Raw genomic sequence first — 25,345 nt, 5'->3', positions numbered from 1 at the left:
GGCTGGAATCAACAGCATTTTTGTATTGTTTCTGGCAGTGCTCAGGCTTACTCCCGCGCCTGTGCTTAGGGGTTACTCCTGGGCTTGGGGAGACCATCTGGGATGCCAGGCAGGCCGCGTGCAAGGCAAGTGCCCTACCCGCTGTACTGTTGCTCCCAGCCGCTTAGCAACATCTTTAAACCCAAGTGACTTTGGCCAGCCGCCAAGCAGAGAGCAGCAGGCTCCATCCCTGTCGTTTCCCTGGTGACGGTGATGGGCGGACTAGCAGGCCGGGCTGAGCGGGGTTCTGGGCACGCACGACTCTTCTGGTCAGGGCCCTGGGTACAAACGGGAGCCCACGGGGGACAGTGCGGGTTGGGGACAGGCACAGGGCAGCTGAGAAGCCAGAGAGAGCCCAGCTCCTGCAGAATGGAATCACTGCTCTTTATTCAAAATAAACAGGTACCTTCTTAGAGAAAAATACCCGAAGTAGCCATCTGTCTATCCCTTTGGCCTCTAAGAAATCACTTCCAGAGCAAGCTCATTTACTAAATAAAGAGTTAAAGGTTTTTTTAAATGACCACAAATAAACTTTAGAAATGTCAATATTCATCGTTTCTTGGAAAAAGAAAAGACTGCAAAGAAGAATTCATATCCAGAACCCACGTTCCTTGTGCAGTTCCTGTCACGAGTCCTTCATGAAGTCCGAACATCTTCCAGCTGAGAGGCCACACGGTGAGGGGGCTCCTAGGACGGGGGCCCGGTTGTCTGCCTCACCCACCCCACCCTCGCCCGCTGCCACCTTCTGCAAACGGACCTGGCTCGGCTATTTGGCAACAGAGAGGAAGTTTCCTTGACAGCTGATGGCTCCCGACACCCTGTTTCTGGCGCTCCAGGCCCTCAGCGCCCTGGATCCCACCCATCGGTCCTGCAGGTCTGCTCGACAGTGAAGACCAGAGGAAAGGCCCCGCTCCGCCCCTTACCCTGAACACAGACACAGGGAGAGGAGTCTCATAAGCTCAGCTTCATCATCGGGGAGGCGGGGGCCTCCAGCGGATCTTCCAGCCCTATCGGGCACTGGCTGTAGGTTTCCAGATGTTTCCTCCAGATCGCCACTGCGAGCAAGAGAACGGCTCCATTCAACGTGCGGCCGTCAGCAGCCCCCTGGTGCCGGCCCGCAGACGCCTTACCGCCTGCCCCGGCGGCACCCCCCTCAGTTCCCCCGGGCATGGCTATCCCCGAGGCCACCGTCCACTGGGGTGTCCTCGGAGTCCAGCCTGAGTGGCCCTGCTTAAGCCCCCCAGCGCTGAAAGAGACCTGTGAGGGCGCTGCCCACCCTGCCCAGCCAGGGACTGCCTGAGCACTCACTGTAGTGGGGCTCCTCACTCCCCGCGGGGGCCGGGCTGGGCGAGCTGGGCGGGGCCGGGGGCCTGGGTGGCTCCTGGTGCACGTTGTCCAGCAGGGCCTGGTATGCCTGCCGGGCCGCCATCGTCAGCTCCACCATCCTGTGGAACTGGTCCTGGGCGGGAGAGAGAGAGAGCAGGGGTAGGTCTCCCGAGCAGAGGGCCTGCAGGAATGCAGGGACAGCGGCAAGGGCAGCCCCGGGCACAGAGCCTGTGGGGACGCCGTGGGGGTGCAGCGCCCCCGCACCTGCGCCCCGTCGTAGCTGAAGATGCCCACCACGCTGACGGGCACAGCTTTGTTCAGGCTGCGCCCCAGCTCCTTGCGGTTGAGGGCGAACACGAAGGGGATATTCTGCTCGCAGGCACAGTCGATGATGGTGTGCAGCGTGTCATCCAGCCCACCTGCCGAGGGAAAGGACACTGGGTCAGAGGGAGCACAGGGCTTCCCAACACCGACGCCACCCAGTGAGCCCCGTCTGCACGGGAGCCCTCTGTGGTGTCACGACTGCCAGCCAAAGCCACTGCTGTGAGGTGGCCACACATGGGGCCACCACCCAGTAGCACAGAGCTGCAGGGACTGGAGGTAGAGGAAGCAGCGTGGGATACAGATGTCACAGAAGCTGCCATGTCGTGTGCTCAGGGTGGCTGGCCAGAGGCATCGTGAAGAAATGACCCGGTGGCACAAGAGGTCACAGGGGAAGGAAAACATTTACCCGGAAGAGAGATTGAGGAATTTCACTGTGACGATGAAGCCCAGCAGAAAAATGGCAGTAAAAGGGCCTCGATGCTTCCGGGAAGGAGGAGCCCCGAAATCCCAGGGAAGGTGCCCTGTGGTGCTGAGGCCTGGAAATGCTGCAGCTCCTACCCAGGGGGGCGGGCCCGGAGAGGCAGCGCAGCGAGTAAGGAGCTGGCCTGAACATGGCTGACCCAGATTCAATCCCCAGGGTCCCACTGGTACCCCCGCCGAGGTTCATCATGAGTGATCCCTGAGCACCGCTGAATGGCCCAATAGACAAAGAACAACAGTAAGAATCTAACTTCCATGTCCAAGTTGCGAACAGACATCTGAAAAGGAGACCACCAGGACTGCAGCTGCAGGAAGGCCAACGGTGGGGTGCAAACACCCCAGGAAGGGGCTGCGTGGGGAGTGGCTGCTGGGGGTGGGAGCAGGACCTTCCTAGGGCAGGCAGCAGGCATGATGGAAGCAGGGTCCCTCCTTGCTGGATGGCCACCCCCGAGGCTGGTCAGGTCAGGTGTGTGGGATACTGGGATGCTCATTTCGTGGTGGATGCGCCGGGCAGCCCCTGTACCTGCTTGGCCGGAACCTGAACAGCCGTCGGCTTGCATCAGCTGCAAACCACCATCCTTCACTGCTACTCAGAGCCTGAATTTTTTTTTTTTTGGTAGCAGTGCCAGGGCCTCACCTATGTAAGACAAATGTTCCACAACCAAGCTCCATTCAGGACATGTAGGTGCAGTCACACGCCAGCTCTCTAGTTCATTCTCAGAGTGATCAAACACAAGCAGACAACCACAAGCCACTGTGGCAATCTCCACAAAAGACCGGAGCTATCAGTGACCCCAAGAGGGATGAGACTCAGCAGGGGGAAGGAGGATTCAGGTCTTTCCGATTCTCAGAGGTGGGGTAGCTGTGGCGCCATGAGACCATGAGAGAATCCTAGGGGAACAGCTGCATCGGGAAACACTGGTAGTGGCACAGATAAGTCTGAGGGACAACGAGAAGGTGTAGCAGAGGAACCTTCCAGAAAGCGGGGCCAAGAGGACGAGGAGGCGTAGACAGCCACCAGCCCCCAGGGACGGTGCCAGGAAGTGCCAAGACAGCGGTGCCAGGAAGTGCCAAGACAGCAGCACCAGGAAGAGTGGGAACCTGGCCCCAAAGAACCGGGCTCGGCCCAAGCCATCCAGCTGAGGTCCAGAGGCAAAGTGCCTGAAAACTGCAGTGGAGGGGAGAGAGAGATCATGAACAGACGGCGAGCAGTGACCTGAGGACAGTGGGGGCAGGTCAGGGACACTTTACACTTCAAGACTATGAATGTCAAAGGTCAAGCTATGAATATAACCAAGTGAGTTAAACGGTGAGAAAAGAAAAGAGAAAAGGCAAATAAAGACTAAAGAGTCAAGTTGGCCAGGTTTCCAGAGTCCTCCCAGGGGCCCCTGCGGGAAACGCTCACGTGGGACGGGGGAGTAACAAATCAAAGCAAGGGGAGGGCTGCAGAGGGGCAGCACCTGGAACCGGGTCAGAAAGGCCCCACGGCAGAGACCTGCTGAGGAGGCACCGACCGAGTCAGGACACAGGTTGGCCCAAGGCCCAGTACAGGGACAGCCTTGGTGCCATCGTAGAACCCGGGATTCAGCGGTGACTGCTGCTCCCAGACAGACCAGCACCTCAGTCCACAGGGCAGCGGGACCCACAGATTGGCCGACCCCAGTGACCAGTAGTGAATTCTGCACGAAACAAGGTCAAGCACCGAGGCCCGCAAGTCATCTCTCCCGGCCAGGGCGTGCTGGTGACCCCCGAGCTTTACCTTTTGACTGGATCTTCTCACAGTTGGGAGAAATGATGATGCACTTCAGCTTTCTGAGCTTCAGATGTTTCAGCACTTCCCTCAGCCCCAAGACAAGGCGGCGCTTGGTCTTGGCCTTGACCGGGTCCTTCTGGTACATGCGGTCTTGGAAACGAACCAGCTCCTTCAGCAGCTCAGTCACACAGGCGTCCACTTCCTTACTCAGCATCTGGCTGCAGTAGCTAGAAGAAACACGGCCTGGTTAGCCCAGAGGCACCCGCCATGAGCAGCCCTCACCCCTGCTGGTTAAAGGGCAAATCCCCAGAGGTTTTGGCGACATGGCCCTCACGCTCCCTGCCCCACCCAGACAACAAAGCCCCAGGTGGGAAGCCAAGCACAGTCACCCGTGACCTCCCCTCTGCATCACACAAGCAGGCAAACACCCTGACCCCATGAAGGGACGGCAGGCCTGGTGCCTGCCAAGTCTGCCAAGCCCCCCCCCCCCCCCTTACTCTCTGAATCTCCGGCTGTGAATCTTCGGGGGGCAGCTGGTCTCAGGGGTTGGGCAGGAGGGTTCAGACTCAGGCAGGATTTCCGCCCCTGGCTGCTCCTCAGACTTGCTATCCTCAGCAGGACCACAAGCCACAGGTGCGGCCACATCCCCTAGGGTGAGAGACGCAATTACCCAGTGCACCAGCAGTGCCCAAGCGGGGTGCCTCTGAAGGCACTAATGCAGCCAGGCTTGGAACATGCGCACACACACACACACACACATGCACACCTACGGGCACAAAACAAGCACACACAGAAACACGTACATGCACGTGCACAGACATGCACAGACACACACATGTACAGACATGCACATGCACAAAGACACACACACATGGACACACTCAAGCACAGCTGTGGCTAGTGTTCTAGGAACGGGAAAACTGAAGTGCCTGAGATGACAGGGCAGCTTTCTGCTCCGCCAGGAGCCGCCCCGCCTGCTAGTTATTGCTATTGTGGCAGTCTCCGACTCACCACCATTAAGACCACCTTTTACCGTGTTTTGGGGGGCTGCACCTGGAGATGCTTGGAGGCTACTCCCAGCTCTCTGCATGGGGGGCGCTCCTAGTGGTTTTTTGGAGACCATGTGTTAGCCCAGATGAAACCCAGTCTCCTATAGGCAAAGCAAATGCTCAGCCCACTGAGATCTCATCCAAATCACTTTTAAAGCATGGGGTACAGAAGTCAGTAGATTCATTTAAAAAACCGTGGAGTAATTTCTATTAAAAAGCTTTACAAACAGATTTTTCACTTCTGGCTTTTTGCACTTCGGGGTGTGAGACCACTCCCTTATCAAATCTTAAGAGCTACATACACACACAGGACACACACAGAAGGCGCCTGGGCAAGTGCATTTAGAGAGCAGGCCTGATTCTAGGGCTGCAGAGAGTTCAGTGGGGAGTGTGCTTGCACCTGCACGTGGCAGACCTGGGTTAGATCTCCAGCATCCCACTGGTACAAAACAAAAAAAATTCGTTTAAAGAGCAGGCAGGATTCAGTAACAGCCTACCGCCCTCTAGTGGTTGCCCTGAGACTTTCAACCGTGCAAGCGCAGAAGAACTGGGAAGGAATGCAAAAGCCAAGAGCATCCCCACAGGGAAGTAGGGAGGGGTGGCCTGTGCCACGGGAAATGTCAGCAAAGGGAACACCAGGTTTACATGCGCACGCACACACGTGCACTGAGACTGTCACCCAGATTCCACCCAGACAAATCTGCGGTGGGGGCAGCCCGGCCTCAACCCTGGACACATACTACTTTGCACCCCGCATGCTGTCCTGGGCATCCAGTTTAGTGACACAAATACTGGACACAGCCACTTCTGTCTGCCCGGCCCAGCCCACCACGCTTGGGCGAAGGCAGCCATGCCGCAGGCAGTGGGATTCCTGGTACCACTTCAAGTTGCCAGGTCCATCCCTCTGGCTCAGGGCCCCACTGGGGCCTCTCCCGGCTCCCTCATATATCTCCTGAACTGGGGTGGAAAAATGTGTTCCTGAAGCACGGGACAGCAGGTGATGCACTGGGGCAGGGACTGCCATAGCTGCTGGTACCTGCGAGGTCGGGCTCTGCCTGCTCAGGAGGCTGCTCATCACCCCCACTCTCCATCTCGTGCACCTCCTTGCTGGTGAATGTGGGGCTCCCGGCATTTTCCTGGAGACGCTGCTGCTTTCTCTCCTGCCGCTCCTTCAAAATAATCTTTAAGAGTGAACACAACCGTCAGAACTGCCTCAATACTTAAGGCTCAGAAAATAGTACCTACGCCAAGCTGACCTTCCTCTCACACCTGCTGGCTCCTCCGCCCACCTGGTCCAGACCCACCCTCTGACTCTCAGCTCTGAAGTGTTGTGGGGCACCCCAGGAGCAGAGTGCAGCGCACAGGGGTATAGGCAGATCCCAGCTTCCTGCTGCCTGTGTGAGAGCCAGCCCCCACCAAGGCAGCAGAGGGCAGACAGGACCTGGCGTGCGTCATGGAAGCCGTGAGCATTGCCACCCAGCCCAGCACATGAGCTGGGCAGGAGGTACGAAAGGAGAGCCCAGCGCCTCCATCTGCCTCGCCTCCCCGTGCCCTGGGTGCAGGCCCCGCACACCTTCTTTAGTGAGGTTGGCTTCTTGGCCTTGGGGACCTCCCTCTGCTTCCCCTTCTTCACCAGGGGGGCGCTGGAGTCGAGGGGATTGTGTGGGGTTTTCTGCTGGCCGACACGATGGGCCTTCTTGCCGGACGTGGCCTCTTTGGAGAGGACTGGTACGGCCCCAACTGTAACACAATGAGCATGTGGGGTCACAGGCCGCACCCCACAGAAACAACCCCAGGTCAGGTCCATCTGCACCAATTGGTTCTTCTTACAGCAGCGATTCTCTAAGACATTAGTGTCTGTCAGGGACCCCGGGAAACTGGATTGGGGCAGAAATGCCTTCAGGTGCCGTAATCAGACCTTTGTGCCTCCTGCCCCATCTTTCCTCCTGTTCAGGGGGTTGGGGGGCACACCTGGCGGTGCTCAGGGCTTACTCCTGCCTTGGAAGTCAGGAATCACCCTGGCAGTGTTTGGAGACCATATGGGTTTCCAGGGATCCAACTTGGTCAGCTGTGTGCAAGGCCAGCGCCCTCCCTGTTGTAACACCACCCCAGCCCAAGGTTGCATTTCTGGTGGGAACATCCTAGGGCATGTGGAAGAGGCTCTTTAAGCCGTTCTCCCACCATTTTAACAGAAAAAAAAGAAAAGAAAATCAGGGGATCGGGACAGTGTGGTCCCGAGCACTGCGTCACATTCCCACTAAGAACTGCCACGTGTGGCCCCGATTAAAAATATTTTGGAATGTCTTTGTAAGGAAGGCGAGAGATGCAGGAAGATGGTGAATTGCTAATTTGCTAGAACTGGTGGCTAGGTCTTCATAGTTCCCCCACTTTAAGAAAACACTGACAGAAAGCAAGCTATAAAAATGAAATCCTACCATTCACTTGTTAAGAAACGCCCATGCCCTGATCCCCACCCCAGCAGTTCCAGGGTACCACGTGGGAGCTGTGCAGGAACCAACGCCACCTGCAGGCGGTCCTGGGAACACCACGCAAGAGAGCCTGGTTCAGGGACCCAGTGCCCCAAACTCCAGCCAAGTCAGTTCCCAGACACCCAGTCAGTGTCTAGCTATGAATGGAACCCCGGAGCTGGAGCCTGTCTTCTATTTTGTCTTCCATTTCCCTGATAATGCCCAAGCTTTTCATTTAAAATTAAACCTTTTAATTTTGATGAAATCCATTTCATCTTTTCCTCTGTTGCCTGTGATTTTAGTGTCATATCTTAAAGGTTCACTGTCTGAACCAAAGTAATTTACCCTTGCTGTTTTCGATGGTTTTGGCTTATATTTGAGTTTTGGATCATTTTGAGTTGATTTTTATCCAGAGTGTAAGCTGGGGGCACTTAGCTGGTTAAAGCACCCCCAGTTTACACTAAGGATGGGCCTCAGCCTCCAGTTTTTTGGCAGTCAGCCCGGGTTCGATTCCTTTGATTCCTTCATCCCTCTCGGAGAGACCAGCAAGCTACCGAGAGTATCCCGCCCGCATGGCAGAGCCTGGCAAGCTCCCTGTGGCGTATATGATATGCCAAAAACAGTAACCATTTCTGAAGAGAGTGACTTTATCTGTGGGGGGAGTGGTTTGGGACACACACAGCTGTGCCTGTGGGTCACAGTCCAGGAGACCATGTTGTACCACAGGCTTAGCTGGCGGTGGCTGCAGGCTAGACAAACTACCTTAATCCCTGTACTCTCTCTCCAGTCCAGCTTCTCTTGTTCTTTAAGAGAACTCTGCACCCTGTCAAAAATTCATGCAAAGATCTGTTTTTAAACTTTCAATTCTATTCCACTAGTCTTTGTCAATTCCTGTATAATAAATACTATTTTCTTTTTGTTTTGGGGCCACACCTGGTGATGCTCCAGGGTAACTCCTGTATCTGCACTTTGGAATCACTCCTGGTGGTGCTTGGAGGACCCTATGGGGTGCTGGGGATCAAACCCCGGGTTAGCCATGTGCAAGGCAAGTGCCCCACCCACTGTCCTATCACTCTGGTCCCGACAGTATTATTTTTTTACGTCAGAATGAATCCCGATTCTGAGAAACGAACGTCAGATGGCCAGTATGAAGAACGCTCCCCAAGGCGCCTTACCCGAGAACACCACGGGTTTGGATGACTGCTTTGCACTCTGGGAGCGCTGCTTCTTCTCCAGGGCCGTCAGCAGCCCGCCCAGGTCCAGCTGCACCGGCACTTGGCTCTTCTTTGTGCTGCTTCTAAAACTATTCTGAAAAGTCAAAAACCCAGAAGTTTACTCATGATACCTCATTTGACAAACTGACCAAGAGTTTTTCATTTTATTATGCAGCCATATGTAACAGGAGACAGAATGATACTGATGGAAAGACATAACAATCCTGGAAGGAACTCCCCCATAACCCCCCCAATCACTCCCAGTCTACCACCCAATACTGGCACCGCAGTTACTTCCTTTTCCTCATTATTAACACAGAATAAAGATGAAACCACTGAGTTTATCGCCCTCATGAAGAACAAGGTGTGGCTTACAAAAGCACGCACAGACTGCGGGAAGCCCCGCAGCAAAGCCTATGTGCCAGGCTGTATGGTGTCTCTTTTTCTTTTTCTTTTTGGGTCACACCCAGTGATGCTCAGGGGTTATTCCTGGCTCTGCACTCAGGAATTACTCCTGGCCATGCTTGGGGGACCATATGGGATGCCGGGGATCGAACCCAGGTTGGCCGCATACAAGGCAAACGCCCTACCCACTATGCTATCGCTCCGGCCCCTGTCTGGTGTCTCTCATCAGACCACACTCCCTCTCAGTCCAGAGACAATGAGCTGCCATGGTCTGCGAGGATATGAACAAAGACTCGTAAATGTCCGATTCTGACAAGTCCATCTGGCAGATGAGCACTAAATGTAGGTACCAAGTCAGATACACACTTAACAAAGTGCTAGCTCTCAAACAGCCATGACCTGGGATTTAGACTGTATGGAAAGTTGTAGGGGCTTGGGGTCTCCTGTGTCGGAACCTCAAGGCCTCACTCATCCTGCCACCGGGACATCAATGACCCTGGGATAAATGCTCGAGCACACCAGAGGCCCTCCAGAGCAGTGGACAGCGTTCCAAGTTAATTCTGGGGGTTAAAGGAAGTGCCATGTGAGAGCGGAGACAGCGAGCGGGCAGGACCAGCATCTCCTTGCCTTCGTTTTGACACTGGATCGAGTCAGGCAGCTCTTATTTTTCTATTTGCGAGATATGATGAACTCCCACAGGAATATTCTCAGTTCTGCTTTTTCCTTAAACTCCAACCTCCCGGGCCATCTGCACGTCCCTTACTTCTGTCAGAGCAGAAGTTACCCCACTCCTAGGACAAGAGGGAAACTTTGTTTCTGCTGAGCCCATGAAAGAAGAGGTGCCCCGGGTGTCAGCACACAAAGAGGTCTGATAACAGATTTTCTATGAATTTAGCTGAGCCAGCAAAGTTAAACCCGAAACGATTGTGGTTCCAACCCAACACTCGCCTGTGGCTGCTGTCTCGACAGAAACTTCGGAGAATCTGCTCTGTCTCTTCTTTCAGAGGCCGCTGCCAGGTTGGGGAATTCCTCGGCATCCTAGATAAAGCACATGCCCTTCAGGTCTCCACTAGTCACAAGGGACTAATGTCCAAGTGCAAATGTCACCTGGCTCATATCTAGTAGATGCAGGCTTCCCTCACGGTTCAAAGGTCACACAAAACAGCCCCCAAACCTAGAATGGAAGGGCTTAAGCATCACTGTTCTGAGATCAAACAGAGACACACCAGAGCTCTGGTCTTCTGCCCCAAAGACAGCAAGCGTGGGGTGTGGGGGGGACAGGCTGGTGCGCCTGCGCAGCCTATGGGACAGCCCCGACTGCTGTGTGGGCTCAAGCGCGGCACCCCAACCGTACTGCCATCAGAGTGACAGCAATGCAAACCCAGGGGAATGCCTCTAAACGTTTAATTCATTTTAAAATGTCTCACTTTGGGAGGCTGGAGTGATAGTAAGCGGCTGACTGGGTTTGATCCCCAGCACCCTGAGTCCTGTCGGGAATAATCCTTCCCTGAGCACTGTCGAGTGTTGGCTCCAAAACAAAAAGATTTTTTTTTTTTTTGGTCATTTTAAGTGTCTTGGAGAAGCCATGAGAGAAATGGGGACTATACTTTAAATCACACTGGTCCCAATCATGATGTTTTTAGGGCCAGAGTGACAAGACAGCAGGTAAGGCGCTTGCCTTGCACATGGCCGAACCCCGGTTCGACTCTGTCATCCCATATGGTCCCCCAAGCACTGCCAGGAGTGATTCCTGAGTGCAGAGCCAGGAGTAACCCCTGAGCATCACCAGGTGTGGCCCAAAAACAGAAGGTAAAAGTAAAACAGTATTATACAGGAATACAAATAGACAAATACCAGTGGAATAGAACTGAGTTTAGAAGCAGATCCCAAGCAGATCCCTGAGCACTGCCAGTGTGGCCCCAAACACCAAAATCAAACCCCGATCATAATGCTCTGCTGTGCCCCCAATGAAGCACACAATGCTGTTTCCCTCAGGAAAAGGCTCCTCCAAGAGACTCTGGGAGACCTCACAGGTTGCAGGGAGCAGGGGGTGTGGGCCCCAAGAGGCCTCCTGCCAGCAGCAGGAACCAGGACGCTGAGTCGGCTTTGGCAGAACCAGGATCAATGTGCTCAGAACCCAGCAGGCTCCCTGGGAGACAAGAGCATTCTGGGAGTGGCACTTTGAAAGAGCACTTTGGTGTGCCGGGATGCAGGTGAGTGGCAGATGGAGGCACCTACTTCGCGTGGGTGAGGCCTTAGAGTTAATCCTCAGCACCAAAAATTCCATTTAACTTAGAAAAATGCAAGAAAAAATAGAGGCTAGAGCAATAGCACAGCAGGGCAGCCACTTGCTTTGCACATAGCTGACCGGAGTTCAATTCCCAGCACCTCACAAGAGTGATCCCTGAGCAGAGCCTGAGCACTGACAGGTGCCACCCAAAAGCAAAAACAAAAACAAAAAACAAGAAAAAAAATTTTTGACGAAACAAATTAAAAAGCACTTTGCAAGTTTATTTCTAGCATGTGTCTGACAATACCCATGGTGAGTCTCTGGCAGACTAAATTCATTCTCAGTGAAATTTCCAATGCTAAAGGAGGTCCTGCACAAGCACAGAGACACCGGCCAAGTGACGATGCGGGGAAGAGCAGTCCTGCGAAGCAGCACAGGCACATGTCCCACAAATCCTTCTATACCTCAAACCAACGAGCGACCAGGTCAGGGCCTGCCTGCTCAGAGCCCACGGGAAGCCGACATGAGCGGCTGAAGAAATGGGAGGCCACCGTGATGGTACCCAGAGAAGAGCTGAGGAAGAAAATGCCGCAGTCTCGCTTAGGAGTCCTGCATCTACTCTGGGCAGGGGAGGCCTTCAGGAGCACAGACAGAATGAGTAAAGAGGAAACCAATGGACCTCAATCCTTGGTGGCTCTTGAGCTGTCGGGACTTCGAGGTTCTGTTTCAACTTTTCTTTCTTTTTCTTATTCTTTCTTGAGGCTTCATTTGGCTCAGGATTGCCCCCTGGTGCTGCTTTAGACTAGGACAGAAAACAGCAAAGGTTTCAGAACTTTTCAGAACATTTCAAAGACCACTTAAAAATGCCAGGGATCGGTAAGATCAAGACCGCACTCTGGACAGTGATTTCACTGGGAACTGAGCTCCTCATTCTCCACTTTCCCAAGAGGCAGCACTCGGCTAACTGAGGGGGAAAAAGCAAAAGGGTTAAAAGAACTGCGGGGTAGACCCAGATTCGTCTCAGTCTCCTGTTAATGACACGATTTCCAGCCCCTGCCCCGAGCTCGCTACTCCTGACTGCGGATCCCAAATCCTTAGGGAACCTTGAAACCAGGCCATGGGCCCAGTCTCCCCGCAGCTGCCCCAGTCTCACACACTCGATTTTCTCAAGCAGCGTTCACACTCTACTCCCCGGGACCTTGGCACCTGGCACCCATGTGAATCTGGCCAGGGTGCGCACTCTGCTCCCCTCGCCCATCTGACCTGTCCTGTCCTTGTCCCCCAGCACACCCAAGCCTGCAGGTGCTCTCTCACAAGGAGGAAGGCTCAGAAACAGCAAGGCCTACACCCCCTCAAAAGCCTCTGCAGCACTTAGAAGAAAATGAGCTGGAAGGGTCAACCCAGACACTGATGGGTGGAAAAGGCAGTTCTCAAATGTTCCATGTCCAGCAATCCCACTTCCGTCTTTAGAAGCTGGAAAGTCACACCCCAGCTCTGTCTAAGGAAGCAATCAGGAGCCCGAGGTGGCAGTTCATGCCATTGAGGGTGGAAACTACAAAGAGACGCCCCACTCCTGAGTTAGATCCCTGAAGGAATCACTTCTGGTCCTTCTGTAATAAAATGTTAAAGAAACAGTGTCTGAAGGGAGAACATGACACAGCCAACAACCATGTCTGAGGGAGAGCACAGCACAGTGCAACAATGGTGAGAAGATGACACAGCTGACAACTTGTCTGAGGGGAGAGGACGACATGGCCAACAATGATGTCGGAGAGGAGAGCATGACACAGCCAAGTTTCTGAGGGGAGAACACGACCCGGCAGGCTATGGTGTCTGAGGGGAGAGTATGGCAGGCCGACAAGTGTCTGAGGGGAGAGCACGACACAGCTACTCTCATCCTGGAACCCTGTGTAAGTCCCCCAGGTTCCACGTGACAATGCTTTACTTTCTGAATTCTGAAACTCTGCTAAACTAAAAAAAAAACCTTTATATTTTCTTGATCAAAACCATGTTTTTAAAGGGTTCTTATAAAATGAAACAAAATTAGTGAACTGAAAACCTGCTTCAGCAGCGACGGGGTAGCCCTCAGTGCTGATCCAGCCGAGCCCATGGGTGCAGCCAGGGTGGGGCCTACAAGAGGCCCTGTCAGCTCCACGTATCTTGCCACACACCTGATTGGCCCAAACTGTCACCAACCCATGTCCCTGCAGGCGATAAGGTGGGAACACCCCACTCTTCTTTGTACCTGATGGCCTATGACAATGTGAGATGTCACAAGAGAATCTGTGTAACTCTGAGAGATGTCCATGGCACTAAATGAGCACAGCACTGCATGCCACAGTAACGAACACTGATGAAGTCAATCAAGAGCAAAATCTAGACCAGAGAAAAAAGGCTCTTCAGGAAACAAATCTAGGAATCACTAAAAACAGCAGCTCAATGTAACGGGAATGAAATGGATTCTCAAGTGCAGTGACACAGGCTAGCTGGAAACAGTGCTATCACTACCCTAGAAGGTAAAAGCGATTTAGGTTCAAGATCAAAGACTGGGGGGAAGGAGGGGGTGGGTGGGATGCAACGACCAGAGTTGGAACCCAAGACACATCTCTTTTGTGAAGAATTCACGTCAGACACTTTAAGGCAGGATCTGAACCACAGGCTTTCACTCGCTTACAAATCTGTCCCTTGCTCCTGACAACCAATTATTTGTTCGAGATGCAAGCCCAGTGCAGCTCAGATTCATGAACATGGTCCAAGAGGAAGAGAACCTGTGTAAACACTGCCAGACTTGCCAAGGCCTCAAGAGATCAACAGGATCCAAACACACTGCATCCCTTTGCACTAGCACGGGCAGAGTACTTAACTCTGTCTAGAGGCCCTGAGGCTTCAGAAGATGACATGCTAACACTTTCAGGATCTGCTGATGAAGAAACTGCCTTTCAGTTTATCGCGGCAGTGACATTTTTGGGGTATGGTGATGGTTCTGTAGATAATGTCTGCCGAATAGCATACCCCACAGGTGTCCAAGATAACTGCTCAACCGAAACTGTTAAACAATTTCAACAGTAAGAGAGAAATTCCTCAGAAATTCCAGACAAGCCTGGCACACAGGGTTATTACTCAGAGCATAATCTAAAGTTAGGCCATCATTCAAAATGTCTCTCTTAGAAACTACTAACTCTACCTGCAACAGGCAAATTCTGCTCGCATTCATTCTTCTCCCAATACGAATGCTCCATGAACATGGACAGTGAACTCAACTTCCTAGAAACAGCTCCTGTAACTCGGGGACTTAGGTGTGTAGACACATCACAATTTGAGTTTTGGAAAACAAAATCTGTTCACAACTACATTCACATTCCAAATACATGGAATCCACAGCTACAGTTCGAATTTGAGCCCTGCTAGGCTGGCTGTGCACCTTTAATGTCTGAAGCCAAAGATCGCTAGCTATCACAGGAACTGGGGGCTTCTTTCTAGGACGCAGGCACCCACAAGAGGCTGCACACAGACGGAACAGGACACCAACCAAGAGGGGCGGCAGGTGGGTCCCTGACTCGTGACCATCCCCTACAGAGAAGGTCCCTCCCAGACACATGCTATCCTAAGCACAGAGCAACACCCTAGCAATCACACTGTGCCATGTCTTGTTAGGACCGACGCTATGACTTCCTGGCCAGGCAGACCCACAGTTCTCAGAGTGGTCTCGGGGTCCACAGACTCCTTCAGGGATCCAGAGAATCAAGACTGGAAACAGAACAGACACACCCCTCTGCCCCTATCTCGCACTTGCTCTTCTTTGCACACAGTTTGATGATGACAACACCACCACCACCACCAGGACCACCTCGACTCCCACCCAGCCAGAGCTGACAGAGCTGGGCGAGAAAGGGCTTTGGGGCTTACGAGGCTGTTCTCACTGAGGCTGTTAACGTCAGAGATGATTTTTCACAAGGGTTTTCCTATGTCAAGGATTTCTGTGACTTTTAAACAAATAAGCATTCTGGAAAACGAAGCGGTTTTAACCTTGAACAATACAGAGAACAATACCAGTAACAATCTTAAACATAAAATAAGAAATAAATTTGTAACTGATAATGCTTCAGTCCCCCTTCCATATGGGGGTAAGGGAGGCTGCCCCGCAGTGCTGCTCAGGGAGCTGTCATGGCTGCCCAGCTCCTCCTCGGAAAATCCCAGAAGTCCTCTGGGATTTTCTAAGGGATCCCAAGACCAAAAGCTTTTGAGAACCACCTACATGAACAGGCTGGCTCAGGAAGCTGATCTCCCTATGTGGGAGGGCGAGGGCTGGCGGGGGGGACTCCAGCAGTGTCCGGGGCACCAGGCGGTGCTGGGGACCCTGAACCACTTGCCGGCCCAGCTATCACTTCTGAGTTCAGAAGATGCCCCACCTCACAGGGTAAACACTGAACCTAGAAACCTTTGCTCTCTTTTCTGTCTGACACTCTTCTGTGCAGGGAACTGGAGAATCATTTACTCATTTCCCACTTCGAAACTAACAAGGAGGTAAGTTCATCAACAGCCTACAGTCCCTGGGCCGAGGAGGAGCTGGGCAGCCATGACAGCTCCCTGAGCAGCACCGGGGGGGCAGCCTCTACCCCCTGTATAGAAGGGGGACGGAAGCATTATCAGTTACAAATTCAGTTGAGTTTTTTACTTTTCACCACTACTTCACCCTAAAAAGAAAACCAATTGTTTTCTTACAATTCAAATTCACTTTGAAATTCAAAGTGAAATGACAATCATTCAGCCTTCAGGGATCTCTTGCCCTGCCTTTCCTGAAAATCTGCCCAAATAGGCTCATTTAACACACACACACACACACACACACACACACACACACACACACACACACACACAATACCCTTGACAAGAAAGCCTCTATCACTTACTTTGGTTCTGCTAGCACCTTTCTAGAAAGCATATGCATGTGGTTTCCACAGGGTTCCAGTAAGGGGTGACTACACAGACAGTGTCCATGCTATCAAACAAGACCAGATTCCACAGCCTCCCAGGGGAGCAGAGATGGCATGTGTGAAGTGCCTCACAGATCCCACTGCACAGACACAAAGTGGCGAATAGTCACCAAACGTCCTTCGTGACAACAAATAGAAGCCCCTGAAACACCTGCCTGTCCCTTAATAAAGTGGCCACATGTATGAGATGCAAGGCAGCCAAGGATACCAGGGCGAAACGGACTAAACATTCAGACCACAACTCAAAAGACAATGAGAAAGACGAAGAAAACTGATAAACTCAAGCAGGAACAAACTTTACAACAATTCTCAAGTTCCTCTGCTCCAGACGTGCATCCATTTTGTGTTTTCATCACAACTGAAATCAGAAATAACGTGTGTGTGTGTGTGTGTTAATAATAAAATAAAAACAGCCCACATATAAAAAATCACCAACTCAGAATAATGCCTCATATCCCTCAAAATTCCATTAAAACAGACCAGGGGGTTTTCCTTACTGCTTTTCAACGTTAAAGGTACCAGGAATACAAATGGTACAAGCGTGTGAACAGACAAGGCAGTGTGTGTATTTGACTTCAGTGTCCAAGCACACTGCACTCCAGGCCCAGGGGTGGCCACGACACAGTGCCATTCATCCTCTCTGAGCTTGGAGTTAGCCTTTCATCACCTTTGATCCAACTCTCCCACACACAGGGCCGGGTGGAGAAAGCGTGTACTCCTGCTCAGGAGAAGGACTCCCCAACTCACTGCAGGCCTCCAGGTGCCAGCATCTGCCCCAGAGGCAGCAGATGCCACTCTGAGTTCCGCACTCCTCCCTCCTTCTCCTTCCTTTCTGTCACACTGGAACGTGCCTTACCTAATCCCTAAGCAGAGATCTGTCAGGATCCATTTTGGTGATTACTAACCAGTGTCTTTCCCTGGAAATCTCAAGTCAAGGTGACGAGCTAGAACTTATAAAACCATCAAGCTGAATTGTTAACAACAATTTAAAATCACTAAGCAGCAAACTGAGCTACTCATTATAATCCCTTCTGCTGAATTAGCTGCATCAATGATAAACAGACACAGAAAGCTTTAGGAACTGCATGTTTACACTGGGCCATTTGACCTCAATGTTTCCCTCTCTGGGGGGGGATGTACTGCTCCAGGGTGGAGAAAGTAGCGGGTTTAGGGGAACACCTTCACCCCCGAGGCACAATGCCTGCCCGCTCCCGGACATAAAGGGGCATACTGGCAGCTTTAGAACAGACAGACCAGGTGCCACAGCTGCTCTGTAAACAGTTCCAAGAGCAGAGCAGGCCATCCAGGCGGGCTGCAAGAGGCCCTCCCATGCCAAGAAAACCAGGCACTGTCGGAAGGAAAACACTCAAGAGACATCAGCCAATACCAGGACCTTCCACTCACCTCTGGTGTCAGGGCAGCAGGCCTGCCCACTTCTCGCAGGAGAGAAAGGTCGGAGGAGGCAGAGTGTGCAGGCCCCCACTTGGGCTGCCTTGGCGCTTCTGATCGTTCACTGTGCTCTGGACCTGGCAGCTCAGGGAAATCCAGTCTGGTAAATTCAAACTCGGGTTTGGAGGTGGGTCCACTGTTTTCAGGGACTCTGGATTTCCGGTCTGTTCGCTTGTTATGATAACCATCTAAAGTCGAAAAATTACAATTACAGGCAGAGGTCAGCAAGCAGCTTGATGACACACATGTCAAATGGCAGAGTGAGTTCACTGACTGTTAAAGCTACAACTCCCGACAGTTCAGACCCTGCCCCTCCCACAAACATTATCATTATCCTTGTGATGGTATAAAATATAAATGACCAGACCTACCAATTGCTCTGGGCTGGAGCGATAGCACAACGGGTAGGGCGTTCGCCTTACAAGCGGCCAACATGGCCGACCCGAGTTCGATTCCTCCGCCCCTCTCGGAGAGCCTGGCAAGCTACCGAGAGTATTCGATATGCCAGACACAGTAACAACAAATTCTCCAATGGAGACGTTACTGGGCCCGCTCGAGCAAATCGACGATCAACGGGAGGGCCTTTACCTTACCTTACCTTTACCAATTGCTCTACCTGGGTCACCAAGTGGAAAAAAGCAAAACACATTCAAGGGTTTTGAGAAACAGAGACCCTTAACCTTACTGTGTCGCTGGAAATTTTAACTATTCCTTATTTATCTGTATTTTATCATTTTACAGTTTTGTGTGTGGGGTTTCTGTTTGTGTTGGGGGTTGAGGGCTGAAATGGAGCCACACCTGGTGATGCTATTCTTAGCTCTGTACTCAGGCATGACCCCTAGTGGTGCTCTAGGACCAGGTGCAGTCTGGAGGATTCTAACCAGGGTCCCTTCAGCAGCAGCAGCCGTAAGTAAGGCAAATGTCTTCCCCCAGGTACTCTCTCTAGTTTTGTCTTAGAGATCTGAACGACATCACTGAATTTCCCCTAAGTGATAAACAGCCCATAGCTGGGCTTGCAGGAATAAAATGCAGGAAAGCAAAAATTAAACATATAACCTATTCCTAAGCTAGGGAGTACAATGGGTAGATTGCTTGTGTTGAATGCTGTTAACCCAGGTTCAATCCCCAGAACCCTGGTGGGGCTCGGGGTACCATATGGGGTCGTGGAAATTGAACCTTGGTCATCTGAGTGCAAGGCAAGCGTCCCACCCACTGTATGTACTGTCTCTTTGGCCCCAACAATACAATCACAAAAATATAGCATTCCCAGAAAGTCAACTCCTACAAAGATTTAAGTCACTGTATAAACAGGCAATGTCGGTAAACAACTGCACCGAGTTTGTAATTTACAGCAAATAAGACATTAGGGGGAAAATCATTAACTTCCGCAGAACTAGAAGTTCAGGACAGTTGTGACTTTGGGCATGAATGAACAATGTCCTTGAGGAATGACACTGGCCCAGGGCAGTACTTAAGCTGGGAGTCATGCCACCGTCCAACTTCTCACCTACTGGAATGTGTCCTAACAAAACCCCACAGAAATGATTTGAAGAAGGAACAGAGGGGCCAGAGTGATAGCACAGCAGAGAGGGCATTTGCCTTGCATGTGGCTGACCCCGGTTCAATCCCCAGCATCCCATATGGTCCCCTGAGCCAGGAGTAAAGGAATGATTTGAGTGCAGAGTCAGGAGTAACCCCTGAGCATTGCTGGGTGTGGAGCCCCATAAAAGAAAAAGGAAAAAAAAATAATAAAAATAAATAAATAAAAAGAAGGAAAAGAGTCCCACCAAACAGGGACATGACCGGGATTTGCATTACAGGACATGTTTTGAGGTGATGGGATACCCTTGGGCAAGTTCTTGCATAACACATAGCATGCTGAGCTAAGGGCCCACACAGCACTGTTCCTGCCCAGGGGAAAGACCTCGAGGCCCCTCAACAAGTCTGAGGGCCTCAGCGCTTCTCCAGGAAACAGCCTGCAGGGAGAGCTGCACAAGCCACAGCAAGAGGCAGAAGGGCAGGCAACACCCCCGGCCTTCATTCTTACCTGATGTCAGGCTATTCTCAGCACGCATGGGCACAGCATGGGAACCTTTTGCTGATGCAGTCCCATCAGCCTTCTTACTGTCAAGCTTCTGTTCATCATATGCTTTTTTCTGCAGGACAGATTAAAAAGTAACAAATTCAGAAAACTAGAAGGTTTTAACTAGTGAATTTGTGTTCAAGGTCAGATCAAATCAATGCTTAACACCTACCAAAAAAAGATAAGACAGGCTTAACTGGGTGCAAAAATAGACTGGTTCTTTAAATTTCCTTGTTTTTTGTTTGTTTGTTTTCTGTTCCACAACCGACTGTGCTCAGGGCTTACTCCTGGCAGTGCTCTGGGGACCATCTGTGGAGCCGGGAATCAAACCTCAGTTGGCCACAGGAGAGGCAAGTGCCCTATCTGCTGTACTAGATCACCTACCCTGGTTCTTTACATTTTCAACAGGAACCAACAAAACCACAGGGGTGACTGACCTTCAACAAGGCTTTGGAGTCCTGTGGGAGAGGACACCGGTGGTCATGGCGTGGCTTCCCTGTGGGGAAGCCTCGGTAACAACTCGGCTGGCCATAGTCGTACTGAGAGCGGGGCACCAGGCAGGCATTCTGCGCGGATTCCAGCGTGTAGGAAGAGCAGGCGTAGGGCTGAAGTGCAATCTCAGAAGACAAATACTGAGGAGGCAAAGGTGAAGCGCCAAACGTCGCCTCTTCAGCATAAACTTTCTGTCTAGATAAAATGGGTCAATTTTAGCGGCAGAGTTCACAACTCAAGAATTAAGTTAATTCACATTAACTTAATAATGTTAACATATTGTAATATACTATAACCAGTTGACATACCATAACAATCTACAGTGAGCCTTTTAATTATTTTTAAGGTCACTCATGTCAGTATCAAAATATCTTGAATTAAAAGCCAAACGGGCTGGGGAGTCCAGCGGCCTCTGCATGCAGGTATACAAGAAGCGCGGGGACCACCTCATGGCCCCGAGTACCACACTGGGAGTCAGTCCCCAAGCACTGTACCCGAACCCAAATCTGCGGTTTTCTTTTGGGCCGAGCACACACTTTGCATGCAAGGAGGCCTGAATTGATTCCCAGCACCATAGGTCCCCAGGTCACAGGGACACTCCTGAACACAGGAACAGGAGCAGGTCCATACTATCACTGGGTGGGGCCCCCAAAAGACAAAATAAAATGCAAAACCAGAAAACGAAGCAAAGTCCCTGAGCATTTATTTTTTTGCATTACAAAGAAACAGGCTGCCCCTGTGTCTTTAGCTCAGAAGATCCATGAGGAGGCCATGTAACTATGAACAGGAGACCGGAAGCAGTCCCGGCATCGTGTTGCTCTCAGGCAACCAAGTACTGGGAAAAGCTGCTCGCAGTTATCCAGTCCCTCCACCCACCAAATCCACCTGAGCCCTGCAGAGCTCAGTCACACTCTGTGAAGGATGCTAGCTCTTTCTCAACTGACTGAAACATCTGTCTCTGTGTTGCAAAACTTTCAGGCCATTACAAGATCCTGAAAACATTCAGCAAACTGGCCCGTGGCACAGGCAGCTTTGAGGAACAGTTTTGGGGAAAAAAATTAACTGCAAGTAGAGAATTAGCACTCCCAAACTGAATGCTAACTCTGGTTCTATTGCTACTATGCAGACAAACTCTGGACAGACATTTCTAGCCTCCAGTTCTTGTGTGGGAAAATAATATAAACACGTCCCTGCCAATCTCAAGCATGAAAGAAACGAGCCTTACCTCCCAAACCAGCTCTCAACCTCTATAAATATCCTTTGAAAAAGCAAAGCAGGGTCCCGAGAGACAGCAGAAGTTAAGGCACTTGCCTTGCAAGCAGCTAACCCCGGTTTGATCCCCAGCACGGCACATCAACCCCAAGCACTGCTAGATGTAAGCCCTGAACGCTCCACACACACACACAGTCGAAGCACAGATAATAAGGGCTTCCAATTACTCTTGGTTTAGAGAACCATGCTTTAGGTGTTACACTGCTTGCCATATTGGCAAGAGAGAAAATATAGGGGTTAAGGCACATGCCGTGGATGGGCCTGACCTTGGTTCTATGAATACCACACCGTCATCAGAGCATTGACAGGCACTGCAGGGCCTGAGCAGCACTACATAATCAGGCCTGTGCATTGAACCACTGGCCTAGCAGGCCAAGAGGCCAAAGAAGTGATCGGCCACGACACCAGCAAACCAATCTGACCTATCTCATGGCAATATAAAGACACGGATATATACAAACATAAGCACAAAGATAATGCATCCCTCCCAACCAATGAATTTGCAGGTAATTCACACAAATATGTGAGAGGTTTAAGACTTATTTTTCCAAATTCAGCTAACATTAAAATACGATATTATAAATTCCTTGAGAATAAATTCCAACTTGGAAAAAAATATTTAAAGGGCAACATGAGCTTTATTTCGATTCAAATCTTGAAGAATGTATAACTAAATATATGCAGACTTCAGCTCCATAGGACATTATAAAATGAAGTGATCAAATGCAAAACCCATCAACTGCCAAAGAACCACCCACTTAAAATGTCAGCAATAACTACTAGACTCCCCTCCTTTCTGAAGCAAAAATTTATTAGGTGTATGTGTTGGGGCTGAAATCTAGATCTCTTGCATGCAAGGCTTGCACTTTACTACTGAGTTTTATCGCCATCCCTAAGTGAAAATTGAAACGTAATCACATAACTGAAGTATATGTTCTTTGCCCCACTTCTCCTCTCCACCCCTTTCTTCTATTTAATCTCCCAATGGATGTATATGGTTTTAAGCAGTATTTGGAAAATGTAGTATTTTCTAGCTAAAACAAGTCAGGACGCAAAAGACAATTAGAGCCATATCTGGAATATATGTGAGTCACTAATCCAAACATACTAGCCAGAAACAAAACTCCTAGCCTCCCTGAAAACTATGGCAGTTATGAAAGAGAATAGAGTGGCAGTGGATGGGAGAAATAAGTCGAGGTGTCTTTTCAGCGCCAGTGTGACGAGGTGACCCGAGTTAGCAGAGAAAGCAGGTGGCTGCTAAAAGATAGCTGGGAAATAGGAAGAGGCACTCCAAGGACGTAGCGACAGGAAGCACCGAGAACAAACTGTCCTAGACAAAACAGCTATCACACACTACTCTTTTCAGCTGCCCAGCTGAAAATTTTTTTAACCATTCCAGGCTAACCACAAACATCTGGCCTCTGTACTAAAAATACGCTTGCTTGCTTTAGCTAACGAGAAAGCTGATTGATCTACCCAAGCTGAACGTGGTAAGAGTGTGTAAAAACTTTGCCTGAACTTATGTTCACGACTGTTCATCACACTGAGATCCTAGCAAGCTCTCAGGCTTGGCAGCCCCTGCAGGTTAACAAAGCCTCTGCAATTCCGCAGACAAGTGGGTTTGAGATTTCTTGGGTAATTCTCACTCCGCAACGTTAAGTGTGGTTAACGCTCCAGACACATAAAGCAGTATGAAACTAAACCCCTGAAATTCCATTTTATCTTCAGCTAATTATGTCAATCAATGGTGGAGTACTTGCCTTCCTTGCAAGTCTGTGCCCCTGGGTGCCATCCCCAGCACTCCCAGAAAAAAAAAAAAACAAGTAAAAAAATCAGAGTTGGCTGAAAGACTGGAGCCTATGCCATATGTGTCCGAAACCCAGAGTTACATCTCAAGCACCTGCTTGTCTGTAGGTCCCCCAAACTCCGCCAGGGCTGTCCTGACAGCTCACAGCACCAAATCGCCCTGCCAGGAGGAGTACAATGAGTTGCTCTGGGAACTTTCATGTGCTTGCTGTCACAAACCAAAAAAAAAAAAAAAAAAAAAAAAAATCAAACCCCTGGATAAAGCAAGATGTTTAGGATACATACCCCGGCACTGGTAGTTCCTGAACACTAGGATAGTAGGCGGTGGCACAGATAGGGAACGCTGGAGCTTCTTTAGACTCCTGCCAAGGCACACCCAGCCCAGCAAATTTGGGGACAAATGGTTTGACATCTGCTGACAATCTGATGCCCTGCAGGAGGGAAAAACGGGGTGCTTTGGAGATACCCATTTTGAGGTTGACTGAAGTGAACATACCAACAACAGACACACACACACACACACACACACACACACACACAAAACCTCTGTCATGGACTTCCAGCAACCTGGAAAATGATCCCAGGGCTGTTGTTCAAACATTTTTGCTGGTAAAGGGAAGGATTTTGTTTTTGTTTACCCCAGAAGGTCTTTTTTCCCCACTGAAAAAGTGGCCTCTTAAAATGTTAAAGTGGAGGTAAGATTCGAACTCGGCGGACACAGTCAGCCGACGAACATCCTTCCGGAGCGCCCTGTGCTTTCCCTTTGGAACGCGGCGACCTGCCGACCGGACTGAGCTGGCCGAGTTGCCGCGCACTTGGGGCCATGTACCTGGATATGTGGGTCACTGCATGGACTTCTTCTCGAGAAATGCTTTAGCTGCACACCTATTTTACACACCTACAGCCTCGGGTTCTCGAGAGCGCAAAGCTGAAGCAGCCGGCCCAAAGTCACCCTGAGAAACACGCACCGACAAGTTTATTGCCAGTGTTTCTCCAAAGTCACAGGAAAGGCTTGCTCGCCCCTCACGAACCACTGCAAGTGGCCTCGTCCGGAAGACCTATCGCCTGGCTGCACGGAGTCCGGCTCTGCCCACACCGAGTCCTCCCCCGGCTGGAAGCCCGTTTCCCGGGGCCGGGGGGCGCGCGGGGCGCGGGCGGGTGGGCCCCGCGCCGCGTCCACACGGCGTCCTCGCGCGGCGCAGCGGCCGCCCGCCCCGCCGCCGGCTCGCGCCGCCCTACTCACTTCGCCTGCGGGCTCCCGCGGCCCCGCCGACGCCATGGCGAGCGGCCCGGACGCGGCCCAGCCGGGGAGCCCAGCGGTTGCCCCTCGACTGACGCGACAAGCTCCCAGCGGCTGCCCACCCCGCTGTTCCGCCTTCCGAGCGACCGCCAGGAAGCACGTCACAAAAACGCGACCCGGCCCGCCCCACTTCCGGCGGAAATGAGCGCGGTCGCGGCAGCGCGGAAGCTAGAGGTCGGGCGCGCCGGGCTGAGGACTGCAGACGCACGTGTCCCGGGCACCCCGAGGCGGAACGAGGGGGTGACTGTCCCGAGACTTCGGGCTTCAGCAGGGGACCTGCGAGGATTCGCTGCATCCAGCAGCCTCCGGGGCTTACACGGCCCAACTCCCTTAAAACACAGTTGCAGGGCGGGCCTCCCAGGTGTCGTGGGCGGGCTAGATCCTGAGCTGTGGGCGCTGGAAAGGGGATCACCTTGACTCAGGGTTAATCAGAGGTACACCTCCGCTTGTGTTGACACTTTCTGTGCGTAGCAAAGCGCTCTCCAGTAGGACAGCGGCAGTTTTCTAAGCCTGGCACTAGAACAGATAGGGTGGGCTGCAGGTTTGGAGGAGTAGGGGAGCCGACAGAGGGGGCAGCTGGGCTCACTGAAAGCTCGGCCAGGACGGGTAATCCAGGCCTAATTGACAGCCCCACTGGTGGGGAGCTCGTGTACGGTGCAGG

General features: G+C 51.6%; 1 protein-coding gene across 1 annotated transcript; it reads right to left on the bottom strand.

Annotated features, from left to right (window-relative positions):
- Positions 1-579: 579 nt before the first annotated feature.
- SECISBP2 (SECIS binding protein 2) lies at positions 580-24,770 on the bottom strand. Its single transcript, XM_056127167.1, has 15 exons — positions 24,628-24,770; positions 23,670-23,815; positions 20,252-20,501; positions 19,779-19,887; positions 17,687-17,919; positions 11,968-12,090; positions 10,007-10,096; positions 8,615-8,747; positions 6,545-6,711; positions 6,008-6,152; positions 4,420-4,570; positions 3,929-4,149; positions 1,630-1,784; positions 1,348-1,498; positions 580-1,094 (listed from the first exon to the last, which is right to left on the bottom strand). The coding sequence occupies exons 1-15, from the start codon at positions 24,661-24,663 to the stop codon at positions 991-993; spliced, it is 2,214 nt and encodes a 737-aa protein (XP_055983142.1). The 5' UTR covers positions 24,664-24,770; the 3' UTR covers positions 580-990.
- Positions 24,771-25,345: the final 575 nt, after the last annotated feature.

The sequence above is a fragment of the Sorex fumeus genome, unplaced genomic scaffold, assembly GCF_029834395.1.
Source record: "Sorex fumeus unplaced genomic scaffold, SorFum_2.1 ptg000063l, whole genome shotgun sequence".
NCBI lineage: Eukaryota > Metazoa > Chordata > Mammalia > Eulipotyphla > Soricidae > Sorex > Sorex fumeus.
This window is presented reverse-complemented; position numbering and strand designations above follow the sequence as displayed.